This window comes from Macrobrachium nipponense, chromosome 35 (assembly GCF_015104395.2).
Source record: "Macrobrachium nipponense isolate FS-2020 chromosome 35, ASM1510439v2, whole genome shotgun sequence".
In the NCBI taxonomy this organism is placed as follows: Eukaryota; Metazoa; Arthropoda; class Malacostraca; order Decapoda; family Palaemonidae; genus Macrobrachium; species Macrobrachium nipponense.
The window spans coordinates 41,597,383-41,617,006 of record NC_061096.1 but is presented as its reverse complement, the minus strand read 5'-3'; the positions used below and the strand labels follow the sequence as shown (position 1 = coordinate 41,617,006).

At 36.5% G+C, this 19,624-nt stretch overlaps 1 protein-coding gene across 8 annotated transcripts in view; it reads right to left on the bottom strand.

The window, feature by feature from the left end:
* The window catches only part of LOC135208674 (calmodulin-binding transcription activator 2-like), a 579,281-nt gene that overhangs the window by 115,104 nt on the left and 444,553 nt on the right, over positions 1 to 19,624 (bottom strand). For all 8 annotated transcript variants that reach the window (XM_064241109.1, XM_064241106.1, XM_064241112.1 and 5 more), the window contains one exon: positions 15,761 to 15,852. In XM_064241109.1, coding sequence (XP_064097179.1) covers positions 15,761 to 15,852 — 92 coding nt within the window. The remainder of the gene's footprint in view (positions 1 to 15,760; positions 15,853 to 19,624) is intronic.

Genomic DNA, 19,624 nt, shown 5'->3' with positions numbered 1-19,624 from the left:
CCATGATTTATCCTGCTTTTAATTCCGAGCGAAGACACAACGACGAATATTCGGGATATTTATTGCCAAACCGTAGTGGGTTAATCACATAAATATTTGCGGTAATTTATCGTTTAAAAGAAGTTCGAGTTGCATACTGACATGCACACGCTTTTAACCCTTCTTCTTCTTCTTCTTCTCTCTCTCTCTCATCCTTACCTTCCTCCACCCACCCTCTCTCTCTCATCTGAGTATCTCACACACACACACACACACACACACGAACTTTTAACCACCTGACTGCATTACCCTTGTAAGGGAATCTTTCCATCCCCCTCTTTTATATCCTCGTCTCTAATTACAACTGCCCTGTTATTACTTTTTATATTCTTCATCCTCTAAGTTCTCATCTCTCTCTCTCTCTCTCTCTCTCTCTCTCTCTCTCTCTTCTCTCTCTCTCTATGTAAGTGGCAGAAACACGTAATTGGCATCTCAGTCTTATATATATCGAACACCTAAGAAATTCTGTGTGTAAGAAACACTAACTAACAACTTAGTGTCTTATATAATAAATCGAACACCAAAGAAGTTTTTTTCTGTGTGTGTGTGTGTGTGTGTGTGTGTGTGGAAGAGACACGTAACTGGCATCTCAGAGTCTTACATGTATCGGACACCGTAAAATCTCTCTCTCTCTCTCTCTCTCTCTCTCTCTCTCTCTCTCTCTCTCTCTCTCTCTCTCTCTCAGTGGAAGAATCACGTAACTGGCATTTCAAACTTACATGTACCGGACATCGAAATCTCTCTCTCTCTCTCTCTCTCTCTCTCTCTCTCTCTCTCTAGAAGCGACAGTAACACGTAACTGGCATGTCAGTCTTACATCTATCGAACGTCCCAAAAAATACAGAAAATAGCTCTTCCATTCGTCAATACCATCCATGACCCAACATGAAACTACAGGGGAAAAATTGAAAAAATAAATGACACGGGTCTCCTTCGAATCTATCAAATCTGGAGAGCCTCGTATGTCATGTTTCGAGTGATGTCGTGGTAAATCACACGTGTCATCCAGGTTGTGCGCTGCAAAATAACACGCATATATTATTACCAAGACAATACAGGAGACGGACGAGACTGAAGTTTATTGATATATACCCTTACCTCCTCCCCCCTCCCCCTACAGACCTCTGATCTCACATCCCCCCCCCCAACTATGTAACTTACATCAACGACAGGTAATGCAACGGGGTCAAGAAAATATCAATTATGATGCATTGCTGTTGCAGTGTAATTCAGTCTGGTCCTCGAAAACTACAACGAAAATAATGCTAAAAATAATATAGAAAGAAGGTGAATATCAAGGACGAGAGAGTAAATAATATGAACAGAAGTTATCATAATATAATATATATACCAGAAATGGTAACAATTACAAAAGAATTAATAAAATATTTATCATATTAAACATATATGCAACACAATTAAATGACCAGTTAAGTGGCAAAACGAACAAAATACTATTCACTTAAAAAATAGATAAACAAACAACAATAAAACTCAAAGAAAAGCAAAGACAAGGAAATCCAAACCTGAAGTGGAACAAAAAAAAAGAAAAAAAACGAAACAAACAATAAGAGCCCGCGTATTAACAAACAATGAAACTCAGACGCACGAAATATACAAATAACTGTCAAGAGGACACACGCGAAAAGCAAAGCTTTGGAGAAGTATAACAACATGCAAGGACGTAAATTTTCCCTTCCCATATTTTCAGCATTCGGGCCAATTACGACCAAAATTCGCTTTTCGTCGAGGCTGCTCCAGAATCCGACTTTATTCCTCGATTTTCCTTTTTTTTTATTTTTATTTTTTGTTTTAATTTTACCTGACCATAAATGGTACGATTAGAGTGAATTACCTTCCTCCGTTAAGGATAAAAAGGCCAATAATTGCTTTTGCTACCGAAGGGATTTTCCTTCGTTTTCAGACGTTTCGGATCAACTGAGTTGAAAGAACTTGTCTGAATGAAATGAAATTTTGCCAAAATATATCATTGTGTATATATGTATAGAATGACAAAGGTACACACACACACACACACACACACACACACACACACACACACACACACACACACACATATATATATATATATATATATATATATATATGAGAGTAGAGAGAAGATGAGAGAGAGAGAGGAGAGAGAGAGAGAGAGAGAGAGAGAGGGGGGGACGAAAACTAAAAAAAACAACCTTTTCATAAAAAATCAGTAAATATATATATATTATTATATATATATTCTATATATATATATATAATATATATATATATTTATATATATATACCTATGTATACATAAAAAATTATTTGCATACCAATACATCATACTACATAAAGAGAGAGAGAGAGAGAGAGAGAGAGAGTAAAAAAACTGAAGTTCCCTTTTTAATCATAAGTCAGTATCAAGCTTCCACCAACTAATAATTAACCCACGCAAAATGTAACTAGCACATTCAGATTGAAGGTTTAATTAACAAGTCGTCTTAACATTAAAAAAATATTTTCGAAATATATATACCTTTATTATTATAGATGGGTCATATGATCTCCATTCCATTAACTTTCAAGTTAATCATTTTCCGATGGTCACGTAACGTCAAGCTTTGTCTAGATCCACTAACCCACTCAACCATCCTTGGGATCATTTTTCAAAAACAAACAAACACAAACGCACGAGTGAAAAAATATCATCTCCAACTTCTCCGACGGAGGTAGTAAGCGAAAAAAAAAAAAGTAATTCGGTTGAACTTACTTGCCTCCTACTTCCCAGACATAATAACTCACAAAGGGGTATCGTCGTTCATTTCTGTCACCCCCTCTCCCTTTCTATAGAAAAAAAGGCCCTCTAAAAGTCGCCCTCAATTCCTGAACGTTATTTCCAAGTATTTTACAAGTTAATATGTTACCTTGTCTACAACAGCTCTAATACAGAACGCCAGCTTTATGCGTCCAATTTGTTTCTAAATTTCTTTCTTTATTTCTTTCTTTCTCTTTAACACCACAGAAATCGCTTTATTCCAATCTAAATTATATGATTTCAATTATGCACATTAGTATGAGACAGAGAGAGAGAGAGGTAGGTGGCCGTGTAATGACCAACCTTTCAGAGATACTTCAATTCAATCTCCAATTAATATATTTGCTTTTATTCGCTACATAATTAATAGTCTAATCTGAGTAAGTACTTCCCTTCGAATTCTATGCATATTTGGACAAAGAAATTCGTTTACCTTCGCACTCTTTTCTCTTCTGGCAAACGCCCTTTAAGAAATGCTTTTTAAAGGGTACGTGTCTTCGGAGAGACTATCGTTATAACGTATTTCAAAATACGACCTCTCTGAGGACTGTCTGGAGACACGGTCATATACACGTTTTAAAGACACGGTCCTTGTTCTCTCAGATATGCATCTCACATGCTGTCAGTTAAGACATGCTCTTTCGGTCAGTTCTTCAGTAAAGAGAAACAAAGAATTTTATCAACTGATGCTGCGTCAAATTCTAAATCAGATATATTATTGGTTTTATACCACTGACGGTATAGTTACAGACTGAAAAGTAATAAAATAATGAAACTAGTCAGTAATGCAATGATCACCTTCTATTTCAAATAAGTTTTCCCCACATCTGAATTATATTCTTGTCGATATCTAAAAGAAGCCAGCCCTTTTCACCAGTACGTGGAAATACGTAAGACACAAAATACTGGAATGTTACAACTTGACAACCACAGCCAAAAATCATAAGGACATTTGCAAATCATTGAACAAAAATCTGAAGATAAACATGAATATCTCACGCCCAGAATAAAAGATATACTTTAAGCATTTTCATGTGATCTGTTTAAATCTTCAGTGTAGAATACCTGAACCATTACTCAATAAAAATAAAGATATACTGAGCAAAAACACTGAAAGCTATGAGACAAGTATTTAACAGACCCTTGTCACACAAAATACACCTGCATAGCACATGTGCAAAGCACACGAAATATAATAAGTAGAAGGGGCATAAACAGTTTCTCAAAAGTACAGAATTTACGAGTAAAAAAAAAAAGGTTAAGCAAAAAATCCGAAAGTAATTTTCTCTCAAGCATTCCTATGCTATCACTAAAAGGACATACTATTATTAACAACGACATTAAGGAATACTACGGGTAGGACTCAAGCTAACCGAATATTAAGAAAACACGACATGGAATCATAAGCTCCCCAAAAAGCCGTATTACTACAGCCACAGACGTGAATCAAATGGACCTTATATCATCCGGCGTCAGCCTCAAAATGTTACATGGACAAGAGACATTCTTTAGCCCAGGCAGGGCGAGAGAGACATACTTCACAGAAATACCGGACAGGAATGATTCACGAGGATGACGCATGGAGCGCATAAAAGAGCTAAAAGGTGGGATATGTTCAATCAATGTGAGGATGCAGATAATATAAGTGCTACGGTTCTAGGGGACATAATAATAATCCTATGAGGTATGGACGTTGCTCAGACATGTCATATGGAGAAAGCAGTGTTAAGAAACAAACATGAGACGCAGATATAAGACAAATATCGCGCTTAGATCACTAGATCCAGCACTGTTTCGGAGTATGGCTATAAGAAGCCCAGGTATGGGAAAGTAAATCTACAGAAGTAAGCATGTTTGATTTTGATATTTAAAATATATACAGCAGGCCATCGAAAGCTTCCTCCTATATATATATATATATTTAAAAACAAAATCAAACAGGCATAATACTGTGTATTTACTTTCCCATTTTACTGACTCATGTGATTATGAGTTTTCTTTAAGCACAGTTATGTTATTCCTGGACCATTTCATCTGACGTAAGAGAAGGGGTTGTGGTCACTACATAAGCAGTCATTTTTCCTTGTTGCAATGTCAGTCTCAGTCTCTTCGGTATGAAAAAAATTATATCAATAAATAACAAAATCACACTAAAATGCAAAGTCTGTCAAGATGAGGAAAGTTTCAAATACGTGTTGACCTGATGCATGCCATCTTGCATGTCTTTCTACGCTTCACTGGAAGCAAAAATTGTCTTCACACCATCAAATCCTCATCTAATATTGTTTTAAAGAAATTACCAAATTCACTCATGCAAAAAAAAGAAAAAAATAGTTTGCATATAAATATAAATTCATCTAAAATAAAAGATAAACAGCTAAAATATGAAGACGCAATCTCTAACGCCTAATCTCTTAAAAAAGAAGTGAATAAAATAAAACATATTCACAGTCATCGACTGGCGGGTTAAAAGAATCAAAATGCTGAAGAATTATCGTCAGTTGAAGTAAGCACTGAATGCATAGGATTGTTAAAAGAATGAAAATGTCTCAGTCACCGTCAGTTGAAGAAAGAAATGAAAGCATGGACTTGTGAGGTAAACCAACGGTTTACTGAATGACATTTCCCCTTTTACCGATCAGATAACAAACTGATAACGCCCTGGGGGATACAAACCTTGACTCCGAAGGCTAACGGTGTGTGCCATTTGAACTAATGGTGTTAACATTTCCTCCATCTCCGTGGGAACCGCACCAGACGGTGCCCCGAGGCGTCCTCGAGATCGAGACGTCTCGGGTTCCCTTGGGATATTTAGATATTGAAAATAATTTCGCTGGGTGATCGCATGTGGGTGATCGCATGAAGTACATACCGGGGACTTTGATTAGATTTTACGTGATTTAGAAACAGATAAGGGCTTTGATAGGGTTAAAGGTCGTTCAAAATAGTCATTTCCACAAAATGATATGAATTAAACGTCTGATATTTGCTCATTATATCACATAAATAACTTTCACCTTTTCCTGCGAGAGCTTCTTATATTTTATTTACACACACACACACACATATGTATAAATATATATATATATATATATATATTATATATATATATATATATATATATATACTATATGAGAGAGAAGAGAGAGAGAGAGAGAGAGAGAGAGAGAGAGAGAGAGAGAGAGAGAGAGAGGCAGGCTAATTTAGTAAAGGTGGAACAGAGGTTAGGATGGAGGTGGAGTTATTAGGCAACGTGTCTTAGGGGGTGAAGAAAGGTAGGAGGAATGGCCTGGTTCTAATGGAGGGTAGGGGAGACGGTGGGAGAATACAGGGATAATGGAGAGAGAGAGAGAGAGAGAGAGAGAGAGAGAGAGAGAGAGTCGTTGCAAGGCCGAGGCGCCCCGGGAACAGATGAGAATCGACAAAACGTTTATGATATCCCAGGGGCGGGTGGCTGGAGGCGGTCTCCTACTTGCGTGAACAAATTCCATTGTAATCGCCGTATTAATAGACGATAACTTCTTTCTCTAATATCAATTATACAAATACAAAGCTGATTTACGAGTCAGGCCCATAGCACGCTACAATTACACCTGGTCAATAGGAAAGGAAAGGAAAGGAAAGGGGAGGGAAAGATACGACGCTATTTTTCGTCGGGCTGTTGTGATAGTGGTGTTTTGAGCCGGTGTCAGGCTGACGCGAGGAGAGAGAGAGAGAGAGAGAGAGAGAGAGAGAGAGAGAGAGAGAGAGAGAGAGAGAGAGAGGCGGGGATTAGAGAAGAACAAAATGATCATGAAGATGTAAATGAACAAATCCTTTTAATGTATTATTAACTATCTAATCAAGATATCCATGAATTTGGTAACATGAGATATGGGGTATATGATTTTTTTTATTACTATACCACAATATATATATATATATATATATATATATATATATATACCATACCATATACATATATATATATATATATATATATATATATATATGAGAGAGAGAAAACAAAATTATCAAAGGGTGCCCAACGAAAACAATGCCTATGTCTCTCTCTCTCTCTCTCTCTCTCTCTCTCTCTCTCTCTGGCGAAGGCCAAAGCCTCCCATGTGGAAAGGAAAACGCTGACCAGGCCAGACGAGGTTGACTACTGTAATATTCCGCTCCATTGGGAATTCGAGAACGTGAACTTATAATTTTATTTCTGGCAGGAAAACTGTTACAACATTCATGGAGGGTGAAAATAGGGTTTTGTTAATATTAGCTTTTCTATCAAGATGCTATTGTATGGTGTATGGAACTCCAAATATTACCACAAGTTTAATAAAAATGTTGATGTGACATCAAACTGTGATATGTTTTGTTTTCCAAATGAATTCGCTGAAATGTTGGAATGTTTATAATCTTGTTTTATCACTGTGTATAAATAACTAAATAAACAAAACTATATATACCTGTACCAATACATGCAAACTTCGTTGAATAACTAAGGTCAATAAAATCATCACAAACATTTAACATTACTAGCATAAACACTCGAACATGTACTATAAAATTGAGCTAATACAATACGTACAATCAAATAGAGGAGAGTAACTAAAGTAAATAAAATACATATAAACTTTTACATTACTTTCACAAATACTCAAATATCTACCTTAAAACAAACTCGAGCATACCTAAATTTCACAACCATACGGATACATCAGGGTAACTCCACTCAACGCGTAACCCTACACCAATATAAGTTTATTACCGGGTGGCAATCACTCATTTAGATATTCTGGGATGTTGTTTTACGTACCTACAGCAATATCTACTGAGCTTTACATAAGAGCCCAGCCAATTACCGAAATGGAGAAGGGTTCCCAATAATTATTTGCAAGGGGAAATAAACAGAGCGTGAGTCAAATTGGAACACCCAAATCATGGGGAATTATTTCCAAAATCATGAAATGTGGGGCAGAAATTACAAATAAAAATTCCCAATTTAAAATATGAAAACAGTATATAATATATATATATATATATATATATATATATATATATATATCAATAATAATGATTTACTTCAACTACCATTCAACAACTGCAATATAAGATTACATTGTATTTGACATTATCAATGAAAAGTATGATTCATTTTAAAAGGTTAGTGAGATTTTAATGAATAATTTTGTTCGTCGAAATAACAATAAAAGATAATATAGTTGGCTATATGAATGAAATGGTTTTTAGGTTGCGGTAAATGCTAAAAATGCTCTGTGGATTGGAAGGGGGTTAAATTCCTGGCCTCTCCCCAAAAAGTAGATTAAGCTAGGATTCTATTAATCCAAGAAGCGGTTAGGGTAGCAATACAAAATTAACTGGAAATGTGTCATAATAATCAGAGAACTATGAAAGGTTGGCATTCAAATTGATCTGTGACCTTAAAAATGAGACCAATGTCAAAAACACTAAAAGCACTGATAGAGTCCAATTCTTATAATAGGTTTTAAGGTCATTGAAAAAAGTAACAACACGCTGACCTTGAAAACTACAGCAAGACAAAAACAATTAATGAAAACAATTACCAACACTCAAGTGCCTTTCCACCGAATCTAATATAAATCAAAGGTATATAATGGGGTGGGGAACACTAATATAATATAATATAATATAAATATAATGTAATCGAAGGAAATAATGAACGAATTTGCAGCAATAACCTCTTTATAAAAGCTCTCTAAAAGGAACCGACGATGTTCCTTTCGTGATAATGTAAAAACCAACAGAAAAAAAATGAAAAAAAGTGGATACAGTATATTGAAAAATCATCCTGGACATTATAATCACCTGAAACCTGTCAGCAACTATTTCCGAACTAAGTCATTAGCTACTTTACCTGCACGGAATGATATTGGCACAGCGGTAATCGGCCGGATTTACTGATTTAAAAAAAGGGAATTCTTTTAAGTTACTCTTATGTGTAATTCAAGTCAAGAATATCGTTTATGGAATTCCTTTAAACAAACTCCATTAACGGATACGTTCATGCCCATTCACAGAAGCACGGCATTAACTGATAATAATTTTTTTATGCATTACACAATAAAATAATAACATTCCATTCTTTCGCTCAAAGAAGAAGAAAACATTTTAATGATACCTGTGCGTGCTAACATCGCAGAATGTCAACACACGGAGCAATGAACACGTAAACACATTGTTTATAGTGATATCTAAAGCGAGAAGAAAAATAAAATCATGTTCGGGAATCGTCAAGGCGTAATGAAAGCAATTAATTCATACGCTTTGAAATGAGAAGCATCTGCGCTATGCAAACAATAAAATCACGGAACAATTACAGCGGAATAATAGTAATGTCTCCTTATTAAATGGGATAATCCATTCAGTCTTTCATTCAACATGGAGTTAGTAGTAAAATCTTTGATCTCTCTCTCTCTCTCTCTCTCTCTCTCTCTCTCTCTCTCTCTCTCTCTCTCTCTCATATACGTATGGCTACAGATCTAGGGACTTCTTTGTGGCTATATAGTTCAGAAGTGAAATCTCTTATATATGGTGGCCTGTGGCTTGCGATAAGTATGGGAGAATACGGTAATGCATACAAACATATTAAGATATTATTTCCATGGAAAACCTAATAAGAGAAATATATGGGAACGGTGCAGAATAACGAAGGTAAATAAGATGCAAACAAACAGCGGCGGTCATCATCAACAGCAAACAGAAGACACTAACTACCTTCAGATTAGGTTTCCTTTGATCCAATGACTTCACATGGACAGAAACGAGGTGATGGAAGTTCAAAGGGAGGAAAATAGCATGGGGAAGACGAGAGAGAGAGAGAGAGAGAGAGAGAGAGAGAGAGAGAGAGAGAGAGAGAGAGAAGTGCTGTGTGGAATGGTGGAGGAGGAGGAGGTCTGGGGTCCTGTCATGTCGGGCGGACGAGTGAGTGCCTTGGGTTTGAGGGGGAGCGGGAGGGGGAGGGAGGGAGGGAGGGAGGGGGAGAGGAAGTCGATCTTGCTAATCAATCAACCTCTCCTTCTAATAGACGTTTGAGGAGCGACATTGGTATTCTAAGGAGGGTAAAGATGCCTCCCAAAGACGCCTGAGTGTGCGCTAAATTAAGAAAAATGACACTCTTAGGAAAAGGCGGTCGGGGAGAGAGAGAGAGAGAGAGAGAGAGAGAGAGAGAGAGAGAGAGAGAAGATATAATGGAAACTTTCACGTCGTTCCACAATTTAAACGAATATGATACGTACATTATTAATGCTTACAGCAAAACAATTACTGGCTTTAAGTGACACACAAAGGCACCAAATGGACCAGAGACGTTTTTATTTCCCCTCTCTCTCTCTCTCTCTCTCTCTCTCTCTCTCTCTCTCTCTCTCTCTCTCTCTCTCTCCGGTAATATAACCGAAATGAATGAACTTTGCAAAATTAGTGAATTACTTCCATACAAGTACCAAGTACAATGGGGTTGTATATTTTCCAGCAAATGTAGGATAAGAATGCCATATTGACAGGCAGTCACGTAATGGAGTTTAAGTGAGAAATACATCAGTGATAGCTGACGGTGCAAAACATATATTAATTTACATCATGCATATATATACATACATACAATATTAGGATTTGTGTGTATCCAATAAAAATATCTAAAGGTACTTCAATAACTAAAGGTACTTTCACAACTTGAAAGATGTAGTAAATTCTTAAATAAAAAAAAACAACATGAAGAAACTATGTTATCACCCGTGGAAAAGTACTGTAACATCGAGTGTTGTACTTTTTCGAAAAACTGACTTCCAGCCAAAATTAAACAGGCGTAGTAAAGAAAAAAAATGAAGAATTGAGCAGACACCGATTCAGAAATAATTTCATTTAAAAAATCTGTAAGGAAACATCTTAATCGAAACGAAAGAGAAGGATTACGGCGTGATACACTTGGGAATAAAGATCAAAATTGCAGCAGCATCAGTTTTAATTCTAAAGGTTTGTCAAAAGAAACCATGCAATAGATTGGTTAATACTCTCAATAAATTAAAAAAAAATTGTGATGAAAATGTTTTTTCTCATTTTCATAAGGGAACTTATTATCTATTTCAAGTTATGTAAGTATCAATAGATATTCTTTTATATGGTACATACACATACACATTTTGTACGTGATGTATATTTATATACATGCTACGAAACATCAGTCATCTCTTTTGATGCAGATGCAAGTGGATAAAAAGAGACGACTAACAATAACACTGTCATTTTTATTTATCAAAAATCTTTCATAACATATGGGGTCTTGTGACTTGAACACACAAACACAATGTTAAAGTAGAGAAATAATTAATGGTTACCCAGAGGGAAAAAAATAAAAACGAAAACTTGAGGACTTTGTCTCAAAACACACCACATTCCTCCCCTCATTTTTTCTATTTCAATTTCCTGTATCTTTTCGTCTTCCCCTTCACCCCTTCTCCATTTTACTCATTCTCTTACCAGTCTTCTTGTTTCTCCTTCTTCCCTCAAAGGGAGATATGTTCTGGGAAATGAAAAAATCTGATAAAAAATCGGCAACTGGGCATGGCGTGCGTAAAAGTATTTTACCCAACCAACCGCTGATTTCATGCATGATATTCTACAAAGTATCAGCTTTACTGCTTGCCTGTTTATCTTACGTTCATATTCAGAGAAATTGACAATAGGAGAGAGAGAGAGAGAGAGGAGGAGAGAAGGAGGGAGAGAGGAAGAGAGGAAGATGGGGGAGGAAGCAGAGGAAGGAGAAGGAGAGATGAGAGAGAGAGAGAGAGAGAGAGAGAGAGAGAGAGAGAGAGAGAGAGAGAGAATTTATTTCGATGTCAATGAATGATACACAAGGAGAGAGATAAAAGTTAGACATTTCTTTATAAAAGCCGTAATAATAATAATAATAATAATAATAATAATAATAATAATAATAATAATAATAATAATAATAATAACACACTCATCACTCCTTAATCAGCATATTAATGCTATATATGCAAGAGAAATCCCCCACGTTCATAACAGGCTTGTAGCAGAAGGACAAACAAGATAACAGCAATAAGAATATTTACATAAACGTGCAGGAATAACACATTTCTCCTCGTACCATGTACTTTCTAGTTTGCATACTGGATCACGAAGAGAGAGAGAGAGAGAGAGAGAGAGAGAGAGAGAGAGAGAGAGAGAGAGAGAGAGAGAGAGTTTCTTCACAACTGGGGTGGTAGTGACTAGATAACTCTACGGGAAATTACACCCAGGTTTCAATACCGCGGCACTTGTACTATATCTGCTCATAATCACAGACTAGATCATAATTTTTCAATTAATTTTCCAATACCAAAATGCTCCTAAAACATACATACATTTTAATGGCAAAATTTTTTTCTTCTAGTAGAAAGTTTAACACGATATAATGAAGACCCTGTGAGTTTGTGTGCCGTAGGGTTCTTGAAGCCCATGCTTACAGAAGGAACTGAAATATCTGAAAACTATTTTCGATAAAACTTAAGCACCTTTATGATAATGTTAATCAGATTATTTCCTGTTATCATCGTTAAATTTTACATACACATACATACATACATACAAACTAATTAGAACAGACATACTATATATATATATATATATATATATAATATATATATATATATATATATAATATACATAGAGCTACAAATGTCCTCGATGTATGCATATGAATCACGGTAATGTGATATGACTCATATGTATATATATAGTGTGTGTCTGTCGGTCTGTACCTCAAACACCACAAACACAAAAGAATACTTAACAGATGAAAATTCCCAGAAATATAACAACAAATGTATTCAAATCCGAGGCGACCGAATCTCCAATGCTTTATCGGGAAAATAGCAAAAAGTGGAACTGCTCTATTCAAAGTGAAATCTCCATTTTACCGACTTTATGATAAAGACAATACAGAGAGATTCGTAAACTAAACGCAACCTCCCTTCCCCCACTTCGTCTTTTATTATTATTTTTCTTTTTCCTGCGTTCATATATTTACTTATTTTTCTCCTTTAACCTTTCCGTGGGAAGTTCACACTGCGGAACATCTGTGTTTTTCCCATCACCCCCCCCCCCCCCCCGCTCCCTCGCCCTCCGTACGGACATGGCCACCGCCATCTAAATTTACTCTCGAGTTTCGTTCGAGAAAAGGCACGGGATCTCTCTCTCTCTCTCTCTCTCTCTCTCTCTCTCTCTCTCTCTCTCTCTTTGATTAAGAGGAAAGAGTAGTCTAAATAATATCAACTATGTGTATGCAGGTACCTGTACCTGTGAGAGTGCATATGTGTATATATAGATATATTATATATAATATATATATATATATATATATATATATATATATATCAATTAGCCTGGATACGCAGCAAAATCCCTGCTTTCTATATTCTTAAAATAATCACGCTTACAAAAGCAAAGGAAGGCCATCTGACAGAGAGAGAGAGAGAGAGAGAGAGAGAAGAGAGAGAGAGAGAGAGAGAGAGAGAGAGAGAGAGAATTTTAGAATTTTATGTCTTGCTATTCCCCTAATGCCACTACTCAACAGTCAAATTTCCTCTCTTTTCTGCCTCGCTACTTCCAACCCTTCCCACCGACCCCCCCGACCCTTATCCCCCTCCCCTCCACCTCATACCCCAAGGCACACCTCCTCCGCTTTTCAAGACCAATTTTCATTCCCAACCTTAAGCCTTCTGTTTTCACTTCAGTGGGTGATCGATCCTGAATACCCTCGTCCTTTCCCCCTCCCCCCTCCCCCATTCACCCATTCCCCATGACCAAGCTCTCCGGGCACCACCCGACAATTCACCCAAATCACCATCACTCCCCCTCATCAGTTCGCCATCTCTCTATTCCTCACTTCACCTTCTCAATTTTCCTCTCGCTGACTTTTCCTCCAATTCTCGCATCTCGCTCCCTCTCGCGAATAATGTCAAGTTCGCGCGTTTTTCTGACGATACCATCATTTTGAATGTTCTTTTCGCAATATATTACTTTTTGGGGGACGTTCTAAAATATTTTTGGGTGCTGTAAAAATATTAATAAAATCTTATAAAACCTGACATTTACTTTAAACAAAAATCAATACATGAATCGAGATGTGTCACTGCTGTCGACAAAGCAGTTCATAAGTTATTCCTTAATATGTCTGATATGACAGAAATATATATAAAAAAAGCCCATTTATAAAAATCATGTTACTAAATGCAGGTAAAGATAATATAAAATTCTACAAGTAGCAATTTTACTATCGCCGTTTATGCTTTAAAAATATAATTGAAAAGCTTACAAAATGCATGTATATCTATTTTTCACAGAAATCACCTAATAATAATAATAATAATAATAATAATAATAATAATAATAATAATAATAATAATAATAATAATATAAGAAGATGATGAAAAGAGAATAGTTATAAAATAAAAAAAATAAATGAATATGATAATGGCAATATAAACTGGTGCAATTAAAATAAAACTGAACGTGAACTGAAATAACCCAGTCCATCATATCCCTTGGATCAAACACTATCCATAAAAGAAAATAAACAGACGAATGGAGAGAGAGAGAGAGAGAGAGAGAGAGAGAGAGAGAGAGAGAGAGAGAGAGAGAGAGAGAGAGAATCCCGTCACACACACCATAAACTGAGGCTTTCGAACGGCGCAGAGGTTACGGGTTCCGCTAAAGGTCATAATGACGGAAATCATTACGGGAACTGATAACATGTAATTACATCTCCCAAATTTTCAGCAAGATGCTGATTTATCTCTGCCGTGTATTACCGGCCAAATACATCATTCGACATTATCAACATACACCTAATTAACAAACTAATTATCATAAACACCTCGCAAATTCTTCTTGATTACCTCTAATTAGCTACATCACGAATTAACTTGTCATGTATAGCTGAGAATTTATTTTCGTGGATCTCTCCGGCCATCGAGCAGCGCGGGGCGTATTTCATGTCATGGGAGGACTGTCTAACATCCCATCACATTTTCGTAATACAGCCTCAAACAAGAGAACGTAACTCCAATTATCGTCTGCTTCCGGGAACATACGTATGGAAATTCGACCTACTCGAGATTTTCGTTGGCGCCTTGCAATACGTATCTAATCTTTCAAAATGCTGCGCTTGAAAGCATAATGTAGCTTGAGGTCAAATTTAATATGTATGTCATACCTGACTACATCTCTAACATTAAAAAATTCACTATGATGATAGACATATGCTGGATTTATTTATTCATTGATATTATATTTTCTATTATCTTATTAGCTTAAGGCAAAAAAAAAGATCGGTATTCAAAAACCATAATATTAAAAGCACAATAGTACTTTCGTATTTTGAAGAAAAATAGTTCCGTAGTACCAGTAAAATTTAGTTAACTGCTGGTAACAACGAAAACTTCAGAAATCCACCGCCCCAAAGCTAAGAATGGTTGATTTTACGAAAATATATTTTTAATAATGTTTTCCACTAGTATATATGTGAAAAATCAGCCAGAAAAAAATTCAATGAAATGCTTCGATTAAATATGAAATTCATCACTAGTGTTAGAATAAAATTCTAATTAAATTTTCTAGTCGGATTAATAAGACTTGAAACCCCAAAGCCTACTCTCCTGTTTAATAATGTTTTTGTTGGAAGAAATGCTTTTCATAACAGTTCAGAAAAAAATCAATGAAATGCTTAAAAAGAGGTGCGAAATATATCCCGTTCACTTAATAGACCAACATTCTAAGTACCCATTCTTTTGGCTGGACTTGTAATCCCCTATAAAATACAAAACTGCAGCTTTCGCAATAATGCAAAAGCAAGTTAAAATCTGCAACGAAGATGACCAATGCGACCTGAGAACTGACCTCGTTTGTGTTCCATCGGTGGCGCTGTGTTGGAAAGTGGTCAGCACGCGGGATACTCTCCAGGTTTTCGGGCAAACGGATCTTTTCGCAGTCTGCAAAGACAAACAAAGAAGGGGGTTAATATAATTGTGAAATTTATGGTAATAAAATACAATAAACAATGATTAGGAAATCTGATGACAACTGAAACAATGGCTTACCATCAATAATAACATAATAACAAAACAGAAAGTTAACCATCAATCTGAAACTCTGTAACCATGAATTCTCTTTTCATTTCCTAACAAAATACATAAGAACAATTATTAAGAAATTTGATGAATAGCATAACTGAAAAATAATGAAATACCATCAATATGAAAGTCTATGACAACAAATCAAGATGATTTGAAACATCAATCGGCAACTCTGCAACTATGAATTCTCTTCCAATTCCAATTCCATTTTTAATAAATGCATCATCTTTCGTACCCACACTTCCTCTTCCCTACACTTCACAGCGAATAACGCTTAAAAGGACTGCTGGGCAATAAAGTTTTTATTACCACAGGACTCGACAAACTTATCTTTTAACATTCCAAGATGTTCACAGAAATTAAAAAGAGGAGGAAGAAGCATTTCCTCTCGACAGTAATGAAGATGAATCACTTGATCTACATATAAACAAGTTCGCGAGATGGAATAACTTCTTTAAATACAGGCGCTGAATATCTCCTTTGGAAAAACACAGAGCACATCACATTCATTCATTACGAATTTCACTGCTTGGTTGGTTTTGGCAAAAGTCTTTGAAGAAACAATGCTTTCCGCGGAGCATATTTATACATAAATGAATGAAGAATGTGTGTGTGCATATATACTGTATCAAAATATACATCTATATACATGCATATATATTTGTTTTATGTATCTATATACACATTCATAAATATAGGCATGCACGGTAGAATTAAGATTTTTTGTGTATTTAAGTCTGAAAAATCAAATTAATCTCATATTGTGTGTGTGTGTGTGTGTGTGTGTGTGAGAGAGAGAGAGAGAGAGAGGAGAGAGAGAGAGAGAGAGAGAGATGACAATTACAACAAGAACGAATAAAATGACCTCTGAAGTAAGCCAGCAACTGTAAGCAGGTCAACTGTAATCAATATCTACGTCAAATCGCACTTTGGCTGATTAAGAATCACATTTGCATGTATAAGATCCGCCTTACTTACGACTACAGATAAAAAAAAAAAATATTCATTACTATCGACATATGAAATTCCAAGCACAGGTACCAGGCACACAAATCAAAACCTCTCTCTCTCAGTTAATCTAGCCACGTGAGAAATGAGAACATTACCATTTATGGAAGGAAGTCGATGGCATTACACCCGAAGCAGGAATATCAACTAATCGACACCTTTCTAACTCTCGTATTTATACTCGTCTGTGATTCACTGACACTGCCTGCCAGTATCTCATACAGAGACACAAGCACAAGCAAATACACGAGGAGGTCGTGTCGTGCTTGCATTCGGACAAATTGCACACACACAGACCCATAAAAAAGAGGGGGAAGGTAAAACCCACAAATCCAGAAGATAGGAAGAGAGAAAAACCTCAAATCCCAACCTCCCCTCCCTCCTCCTAAATTCACCCAAAGCCTCATCTCACCCCTCCCTTCCTTATCCCTTATCCAAGGTCCTCCCTTCCTCCCCCCCCCTCCCAAAGTCCCTAAAATCACACCCACCCACCCACACCCACACCCACACACACACACACACGGCCACTATTTCATACCGGAATAATATCATCATTTTTAGACCCACTGTTTATAAAGGCCATAAATTGCGGACTCTTGCAATATTCAGTTATAAATCCCAAAACCTCATGTAATTTATTTTCTCAAGTGCGGCCTGAATAACTAAAATCAATTGCGAATACGGCGCGTAGCCCACATTATGAAACGGGTGCCACTGACACCGACGATGCAAGACTTCCCGTCCGGCTGGAAAGACCAGAATGAAACGGGTGAGCTGATGAAGGAAATGGCCAGACTAATGCACAATTCATAGAGGGACATACGTGAGGATGTAACCATTTAAAAGGATACGTGCAATGTAATAATATTAATATGAGATTAACAAAGTGACACAAGAGACGAAATATCCAATCGACCTAAAGTATTTAATGAAAAAATAAGATAAAAGTCACTAGACAAAATAGTCTATGAATGGAATAACTAAAAATAAACACTTAAACGAAATTTATATGAAAACAAATGAGAAACAAATCGGACGGAAAATGCAATAAAAGGAAAAGTGCTTGACAGAAGAGAAAGTACCAGAATTATAATTTTAAGCGTGCTGCACAGAATCGTTTGAGAAGCCGTAAAAAATTACAAGACGCAAATGCTAATTGCACGAAAGGACATTAACGAAAAGCCTAAGAGAGAAACTGGTAGGGACAACAAAAGAATAATGCAGGCGAGAAATATGGCAAAATGACAAGTATGTGACCTGAATCTACTACTTGGAAATGAACGAGATCTGTGTAATCTAGCAAGTGCTTAATACTTCTGTGAGTCCTGGAAGCTGTGGAGTGTTTAGTAACAATGAAAATCATTTAAACTGGAAAGGATTTAGCACTAATGAGAGTCCTGGAAGTTCGAAATTGCTTGGTACTACTAAGAGTCTTGCAAGCTGGAAAATGTTTAGTACTACTGAGGATCTCAGTGGCTAGAAAATGTGCAGCACTAATCAGAGTCCAAGAAATTTGGAAAGTATTTAGCACTACTAAGGAACCTGGAAGCTGGAAAGTGTTCAGTACTACTGATATTCCTGCAAACTGGAAGGTGTTTAGTACTACTGCGGACCCCTGATGGCTGGGAAGTGTTCAGCATTACGGTCCCCGTTATGCCAATGAAAGACATGGAAAGCACTCGAGAAACTACTCAGGACTCGGAGGACCGTCTCTTTCACAAGACCAGTCATCTTCACAATTCCTATCTAAGAACCTCATTGCTTTCATTCCTAATGGTCATTTAATGGTTTTTTTCTGCATTGTGCAATCGAGTTCAATTGGAATACAGCTTCCATAACTTTTCGATAACTTTCTCGATGACTAGTTATTCACAGTTTCAAAGAATCATTATGCATATTCAAATACCCAGCTTGATTGAATTTTTCTTCAGCTGCCTTCTATTTTAGCACTTAAATGGTTTGTTAACAGCCACAATGACCTCTTCACCTCTGGATCTTATCACAAATTTCGATATGCTTGTCATTACGAAGCCTTGGACCCGAAATTAAGATCAAGCGAAAAAATCCCAACAGGTAATGAATGAGGAAACTCAACCTCGCACACACTGGGGTTTGGGTAAGGTCATTGTTGCAATGACAAATGCATGTAGGTCTGAGATAAAAGTGGCCATCAGATTCTATAAATATAATGTATTTCAGCCTAAAGACCTAGGTAAGTATGTTACAACACGTAATAATATCTTATTGCATAAATGCGCACCATAAAGATCGAATCAGCTATTGCTATTAGGTTAGGGGAAGAGGATTGTGGAGAATACGAAGCTAACAGATGGTATGCCATACCAGATATGACAATCTGGAAACATTAAATAGAATTTAGGTTTATTTCTAACAACAAATTAACTGTAATGGCCAATGGAAAAAGTCCAGAGAACAAAGAACGATATAAAATTAATACAACAATAAACAAGAAACGGAAATAGTTCCCTCTTTGTCTAAATGTGTGTGTGTGTGTGAGAGAGAGAGAGAGAGAGAGAGAGAGAGAGAGAGAGAGAGAGAGAGAGAGAGAGAGAGGAGCATTTGTAGAAAAGTGGGAACCAATGCAGGAGGCGGCAGCACC